At 48.2% G+C, this 8272-nt stretch overlaps 1 protein-coding gene across 1 annotated transcript; it reads left to right on the forward strand.

Moving 5' to 3' along the window:
• The first annotated feature begins 1335 nt into the window (after positions 1 to 1335).
• On the forward strand, positions 1336 to 1873 carry LOC125943657 (uncharacterized protein K02A2.6-like). The gene has a single exon (XM_049663108.1). It carries the CDS (start codon positions 1373 to 1375, stop codon positions 1871 to 1873), a length of 501 nt encoding a protein of 166 aa, XP_049519065.1. The 5' UTR covers positions 1336 to 1372.
• Positions 1874 to 8272: the final 6399 nt, after the last annotated feature.

An 8272-nucleotide genomic window follows, 5' to 3' on the forward strand; every position in this document is an offset into this window, starting at 1 on the left:
CTCAGAACTGATCATTATCCCCTTCCCGGGATGGAGGAGCTATTTGTAAAAATGGCCGGTTGCAAATATTTCACTGTGTTGGATTTATCTACTGCCTACCAGCAGCTGGAATTGCATCCGCAGGCGCAGTCGCTAGTCGTGATAAATACACATTTGGTGTTATTCAAGTACACGCGCTTACCCTATGACATTACGAGTGCACCTTCGATTTTTCAGGCAGTCATGGATGATGTATTGAAAGGACTTGATCGAGTTGCATGCTATCTGGACGACGTGCTGATAGCAGGGGCTACATTTGAGGAATGTTTCCATAAAGTGGAAAATGTGCTGTCCCGCTTTCAGCAAAGAGGCATTCGATTGGAGAAAGAAAAATGTAAGTTCTTTCAAACGTCTGTCTTGTATTTGGGGCACGTTCTGGATGAAAAGGGCATACGCCCGTCAGATGACAAAGTAAGAGCTATAACTGAGGCCCCTGCACCAAAGAACGAGGCACAGTTGAGATCTCCCCTGGGGTTGATAGACATTTATGGAAAGTTTGTTCCCAACCTATAGCCGCAAGACTCAGGCCGTTGTATGACGTGTTAAACCAAGAAAAAGGTTTCGAGTGGTCACGTGAGGCAGAGTAAGTGTTTCAGCAAAGTAAAACGTGGCTAACGGAAGAAAAGGTTTTGACATACTACGACCAAACTAAAGAGATAGGGCTTGTGTGTGATGCATCCATGTATGGCGTGGGCGCCATTCTGTTTCATAAAATTTATAGGGAGGAAAAACCTATTGCATATGCGTCCAGGGCATTGAGCAAAGCAGAGCAAGGGTAGGCTCACATCAAAAAAGAGACTCTCGTGGGCTGAAAAAGTTCCACAAGTACTTGTTTGGTCGTAGTTTTGTCATTTATTCGGATCACCAGCCATTAGCTACCCTTCCGGCGCACGGCAAGCCCGTTCCAGTAATGTCCGCGGCACGCATGGAACGATGGGCTTTGCTACTAGCAGCGTACGATTACAGATGGGTGTATCGTATAGGCAGCAACATGGGCAACGCTGACGCGATTTCGCGGTTGCCGTTGGCGAATGATCGAGATGTCTCAGATTACGTACACTTTTTCTCGGTTGTCAATGAAGTTCCGTTGTCTGCTGACGCGATCAGCCAGAAAACGAGTACGGATGGTGTGCTATCGAACGTCTTGCTGTACACGAGGAATGGCTGGCCTGCGCATGTAGCTGATAGCGAATTGACCCCGTACTTTGTTCGCCGGCATGAACTATCTGTAGAGAAGCAGTGCGTTACGTGGGGAAACCTAGTAATTGTTCCGCACTGTTTGCGCACACGAGTATTGGCACTTTGTCATGAAGGTCACCCCGGAGTTACGCGTATGAAAATGCTCGCGCGCAGCTATGTCTGGTGGCCTCAGTTAAACCAAGACATTGAAAGTGTTGTTAAAAGCTGCTGTACTTGTCAGTTGACGCAGAACGCTTCACCGAAGGCCCCACTACAAATTTGGGGTTGGCCGAGCCGCAGATGGCAACGAATGCACCTGGATTTCGCATTCGCAGACAACAAATGGCTGTTTGTGCTGGTGGATGCACACTCAAAGTGGGTTGAAGTGTTCGTCATGAACTCAACAACGACCGAAAAGACCATCGAGAAGCTGCGTAGGGTGTTCGCATCGTATGGCCTTCCGGAGGAAGTCGTAACGGACAACGGGCCACAGTTCACTGCGAAGGACTTCACGGAGTTCCTGTGCAAGAATGGAGTGCGGCACTCCCGGACACCGCCGTACCACCCTGCGTCCAATGGAAGCGCCGAGAGGTGCGTGCAGACGGTGAAACGGGATCTTATGAGACAGATTCTCGACGAAAAGTCATCGGGCTAACGCCCGATGACTTTTCGTCGAGAAATGTTTCGTCAGCCCTACAGCACCACATAGACCTATTTCTGTTCAGGTACCGGAACACGCCAACCACAACCACGGGACAGACACCAGCAGAACAGTTCTTGTCGTGGACGCCCCGCACTCGCCTGACTATGCTACAGCTAGACCTGGAGAGACGTATGGAAGAACGTTTCTGCAAAGTGAAGGGCACAGCCGACGAAAGAAGAGGGTCGTGGAGAGCTTATAAACAGGGTGAAAGCGTTCTGGTCCAAGGCCTTCGTCCAAGTGAGCCCAAGTGGTTGCTAGGAGTCATCAAAAAAAGGTGCAGTGCCGTTACGTACATTGTGCGTGTAGGGCCCGGCAATAGATTCGTGCATGTAGAGAGTCTACGTCCACGTTATTTCTAGAGTGACGAAGAAGGCCCCAGTGAACCTCCCTGTTTCGTGCCTAGTTCAATTACAGACCCTATGCCGGAAGCGTCTCCAACGAGGCCCCCCTTTCCTGTGCTGGAGCCTCCAAGCTCCAAGCCACCAGAAGACTGTGCTACCTCGGGACAACGGAATTCCAGTCCACGCCCAGACTCCGCACCGGCGTCCCCTCTGCAAGAAACTGCGTCCCCGCTAGTTGCTGAGACTCTTCGACGCAGTAATCGCACAAGCAAACCTCCCGACTGGTACAGGCCATAACCATTGTGGGAAGAAGTGTGGTGTCATGCGAAGCCTGTGTGACCTCACGCTGATAGCGCGGTGCTCATCGCCTTATAAGCGCTGTGAGCCGGGCGCTCCGTGTTCTTCTGGCTCAGCACTCACGCACTAATAAACCGTTTTCACTGTTCGCCACTAATGGTCACTCTGGCTCTGCCTCCTCCCTCGCGGCTACAACACTTGGCAAGCTTCTTCTTGGCAATATCTGAGCAGACAGCAGAGTTCGCAAAAATCTGGCGTAGGTGGTGCTTAAACGTGCTTCAGTTGACGAAATCAAGCTCATGGTTGGAAAACCAAGTTTTTGCAACGCCGGTGTCAGTCAGATAGAAGGCAATGTGCCGCAGTTTTGCAGATACATCCCAGTGGTTAAAGTCACTCACGCGCTCGTATTGCTCCAACCAGTCTTCAACGTCGTCACCGCGAAGTTCAGCAAATAGCGGTAGATCCTTTTGAGGGATGTTGACAGCCCAGGAAGGGGTTGCCGCCGGAGCAGGCAAGGTGGATGTCGCGGTATTGGCCTGCTGGTCTTGGGACCTGTTCGAGTGCAGTTGGAAGAAGCGGGGACCCGAGCGGAGCTCCAGGGATGTAGCGTAGGTGAAGGTGAAGAGAGACCGGGAGCGAGAGGACCGAGGAACCGGACAGCACCTCCACCACTTGTGAGACAGCGTTTAGGCCGCCAGACTCTTCTCTATTCTCTCAAGCGAGAGCCCCACCACCAGGCCTAACATGGTGATGATGAGTATGTACAGGTGAGAATATGAAGCGTATAAATAATGGTCGCAGTAAATTTATATATATATATATATATATATATATATATATATATATATATATACAGGGTGTTTCAGCGAACACTTTCAAATTTTATTGAAGATTGCCTGTGGCAGATAGCCCAATTCTAGTTAATGAGCTGGTCTACTCGAAGAGGCGGACATTACTTGCACAAAAAATCGAAATGCATAATCGTCTAATTAACTAAGATTGGCTACGTAAGTTTTTAACTAAGGGATAAGGGTGCTAGGTCTTCACCTTCAAAGCAACCGAGCAAATCAGCGTACCTTGCAAGCACTACAAACAACAGTAGATAACACGCTATGCCTCATAGGAAGGATCTCCAATAAACACGGAGGGCTTCGAGAGAAGGAACTGATTCAGCTCATCCAAGCTTTGGTCCTAAGCAAAATCACCTTCGCACTACCATATCTCTCACTCTCTAGGAAGGAAGCGGACACTGTAAACTGCTTGATCCGCAAGATACACAAAGTTGCTCTTGGTGTTCCGATTAGAGCATCCACACAGAGGGTGATGGCCACAGCCACAATTAATACCATTGAAGAATTAACCGAAGCACATCTATCATCGCAATATCACAGACTCTCCACCACTGAAGCTGGGCGTGAGATCCTGAGACAACTTCACTACGCCCCACCACTCAACGAGAACAAGCGAAATCAACTTCCTCCGAACATGCACGGCCAATACCACATCCAACCTTACCCAGAAACATGCACCCCGAACTTCACGTCGAACGCCGGAAACTTCGAGCCAAGGCGCTACAACGCAGCTATGGACAGGCGGAAGGAGTTTACTACGTGGACGCCGCAGCCTATAAAACTAAACATCGTTATGCTTTAGCGGTCGTAGACAAGCAGGGCAACACTTGGTTCAGCATCAGTCAGGACCACCTCAGCGGGCGACGCAGAAGAGGCCGCCATTGCACTCGCATCAGGGCTACCTGATTGTGATTTCATCATCAGTGACTCGAAGACTGCTATCCGGAACTTCAGTAGCGGCTATATTACAAACCTCGCGCACTCTCTACTAGTCGCTCACCCGCCGAAAAACTACATCGCTCTCATCTGGACTCCAGCACATCAAGGACTACCAGGCAACGAAATGGCTCATGACGCTGCTCGAGGATTCACGGACCGAGTGGACGGAAATGTGGGCCTTACCCCAGAAGCCAATGACTCCCAACAACAGACCAATAAAGACGCACTCATCACATTCCATGAAATTTGCACACATTACAAACACCAACGCCTAACGTATCCACCTCTCTCTGTGTCGAGCACGCGCCAGAGAGAAATATTGTGGCGCCAACTACAAACTCGCACTTTTCTTGCCCCACGCACTTTGCACTTATTCTTTCCCGACACATACCCGACACCCAAGTGTCGCTTCTGCCCTGTCCAAACAGAAGATCTCTCCCATATAATGTGGAAATGCCCCATCAAATATCCCCCCCCCCCCCGCAACCTCAAACCATTAATTAGTAGCGAGGAGCTGTGGGAGACTGCCCTGCGCAGCTCCGATCCCACCCTGCAGGACCGCGTCCTGAGGTGGGCTGAGGAGGTAGCGGAGGCCTACCACGACTGGTAGGCGGAGGTCTGGCAGCAGAAGGTGCTAAGAATAGAGCACACAGACCTCCCTCTCTCCCACCCGGCCCCTCCCCTTTCTTAAAAAGGGAAATAAAAGTTCATTCATTCATTCATTTTAACTAATTACCTGATGGCCCATATTGCAATTTACAAATTGTAGCCGTGGACTTCGCAAGGCGGATCCACTTAGAATTAATTCTCAGGATGACACCAGTTTCGAGATATTAATTCCCAAATTTTGCGGAGAAATGCATTGGCTTTTGTGCTTCAATTTTGTGCTTCAATGCAAAAAGCGACGTTTTGTTAAGAACCCAACTGGAGCGCCAATGCATTTTCCCGCAAATTTCGGGATTTATTATCTCGAAACAGGTGTCATCCCGAATATTCGTTCCAAGAGGATCCGCCTTGCGAACTCCACGGCTACAATTTGTAAATTGCAATATGGGCCATGAGATAATTAGTTATAAACTTAATTAGTAAATTTCTGTTAATTATTTGATTATGTGTTGCAATTTCTTATGGAAATAATGTCCGCCTCTTTGAGTAGACCAGCTCATGAACTAGAATTGTGCTATCTGCCGCAGACAACCTTTAAGAATTTTTGAAAGTGTTCGCTGAAACACCCTGTATATATATATATATATATATATATATATATATATATATATATGTGTGTGTGTGTGTGTGTGTGTGTGTGTGTGTGTGTGTGTGTGTGTGTGTGTGTGTGTGTGTGTGTGTAACTTCCTTTCCAACATAAACTGCGGTGCGAGTCAGCGCTAGTATGTTACCCTAACAGCAATTGTGTCTCCTATACAGGGCGAACCACTTGTCAATACTGTGATTTCAGGTTAGAGATTGCGGAATATATATTACTCGAATATACCGCGTTTCATGACGACAGATTATGTTCTCAGCGCAGAAAACAGGTTATATTATGCAACACTGGTGTTAAGTGGGATGTTCGGTCATGTAGGCGCTGCTCATAAAAACGGGTGCAGTCCTTAGGTTTTTCGCAGGAGCAGCATAGGGGTCGGATTAAAATTACGTAGACGCTTGCGTCTGCATGAGACAGGCACATGAGACAGCTGTCACGCGCCGGCACAGGCTAGCGCTCCGAGAAAAAAAATGTTACGCTAAGATATCCATGTGTGTGTTTGTTCTCTCTCGGAAGGCGGATACTTTACCGGTCTACGCGTTCGCTCGTTGCCACAGATTCATTGCACAGTTAACTCTTATCAATTCGTATTCTCAGTAAGCTGGATCGATATTTCACTTTGTGATACAGAAATGTATCAATTTTTCATAATCACCTGACCGCTAAAGTATTATCAAGTTTATTTTTTTACTGTTCTTTCTACCATTTTTCACTTTTCTCCCGAATCCTTTAATCCGTTTAAGCCTGCTTGTCGCCACGCATAAACACACGTACCCGCAGAAATATATGCCTTACAATAAAGAGCTTCACTATCTCTCCATTTGGCACTGCAACTAACTGGTTGCGAGGTGTTTCATGGACCCGCGGGCGCAGGTATATAACCTGCAGGCTGGAAAATACCTCCGGAATTCATTCAACATGGTTGGAGTCTAGAATGAATGCAGGTGGTGTCGCCAACAAGGCCCCGTCTGTCTCAAGAAATTTATTCCCTGCAGAGCTGTCCATTACGATTCGGCCGCTACAGGTGCAGTAGATCTAGTTCGCTCCTAAGTTTATAGAAAAGACGCTTCCAAATGGCATGACTCAATGCTCATTGATTTTGCGGCAAAGAAAGCTTCAGAAACACATCCTTTCAGTAAGAAGACTGCTTCTGAAGAGAAATAGACTAATCTGTAAGGGAGCCCACGATATGCATCTCTGTGCCCAGTCGAAGAGCTCGAAGGAAACGACATCACCACATTCGAAGCATGGTCCATTCGCTCAGGTCACAGCTGCACGTCTTTATTTTCGTGTTCCAGCAATGACTGCCTGATGTTTGCAAAACCATCCAATTTAAAGGAGAATGGGAAGCCATTCTACGCATTTCGTAGATGGAAGCGGAGAACCGCCGCTGAGTTCGAAATAACCGTATCACGGTAAAGATAAAATTTCGCCGAGAAAAGGATGACTGGCTGCTGGCGAAATCCTTTTTCGTCCCTAGGAATGTCGTGAACGCAGTACCATAAATCATACGTGTTCTGTCGGTGTAACTGAGCAAAACTGTGGTTTATGGTTTGCATTACGCAAATAATAATGAACACAGACACTCACTCATTCAAGCTCACGCGCAGACACCACGCAACACGCTTCACGCACACTGATTCGTAGGCCGATGTTTGTATATTTATTTTAAGAAGCCAACCCGTACCAAAAAAAAAAAAGAAACACTGAGGTACACAAATACACCGCCGAACTGCATTGTGCAGGCGCGGCAGCGACCAGTGAAGAAGCAACTAGGGATGTAAGTAGACGGCACCCCGTTCAATGCGTCTTGTAGTTTTTTTTTTTTTTTCAGAACAATAGTCTCAGGAAATAACAACCGGAATTAGCGCTGCCAGAAATGGCATCGTAGCCGTGCTTCGGTCTTTCTCGCCAACGCATTTTCCCGACGCCTCCGAACGTCGCACGGCATAGTCGGAATGCTAAAAATGCTGCTTCGCTCCTTCGCGGCACGCCTACGCTCGGCGAGGACGCCCCAGCGGAAGGCGGGTGAAAGCTATTGGTTCCCTCGCATTCTTCATCAATCATCGCTGCATACACCGAGTGAATGTGCAGCGCGCAGGTGCCTTGAGAAAGGCCGCCGAGCGGCTCTGAGCAATCCCTCGAACAAGGTGGCCGGAAGAAAGAAATTGCCGCGCACGGAGAGAAACGGAAAGCCTTTCTCAAACGAAGTTGGCTCGTTCGCTGTGAGCTCAGCCGTTCCAATGCAGCATCGCTAGGTTTATGGGTAGCTGTTTGTGTGGTCTTTCAGAAGAAAGTCGGAGTGACAGTAGAACTTGGGTGGACGATTCGCGGTGAGCTAAATCAATTTTGCAAGTTTTTCGAAGCTCGTTTTTTTTTTTTTTTTTTGCTGGAATCCTCCTTTTGTATAGAAAAAATGCCAGCCCGGCGCCAAACACGCAGCACAGACATTAGTGTAAGCTGCAGAAGCTGCTTCCGCGTATATGTATATCACCTCGCAAACTGTTTGATGACGCCTACTGCACGTAGTGATCATGCAAGTAAGCGGTGTAATGTGCACACGTTACGACGACGTTGTAATGCGTTGCAACATTGCCTGACGAGAGTCGTGCGTGTAGCTCTGTGCTCCGCTTCTTCAACAGCAGTCAGCACTTTGTGA

This window comes from Dermacentor silvarum, chromosome 2 (genome assembly GCF_013339745.2).
Source record: "Dermacentor silvarum isolate Dsil-2018 chromosome 2, BIME_Dsil_1.4, whole genome shotgun sequence".
NCBI classification, from domain to species: domain Eukaryota; kingdom Metazoa; phylum Arthropoda; class Arachnida; order Ixodida; family Ixodidae; genus Dermacentor; species Dermacentor silvarum.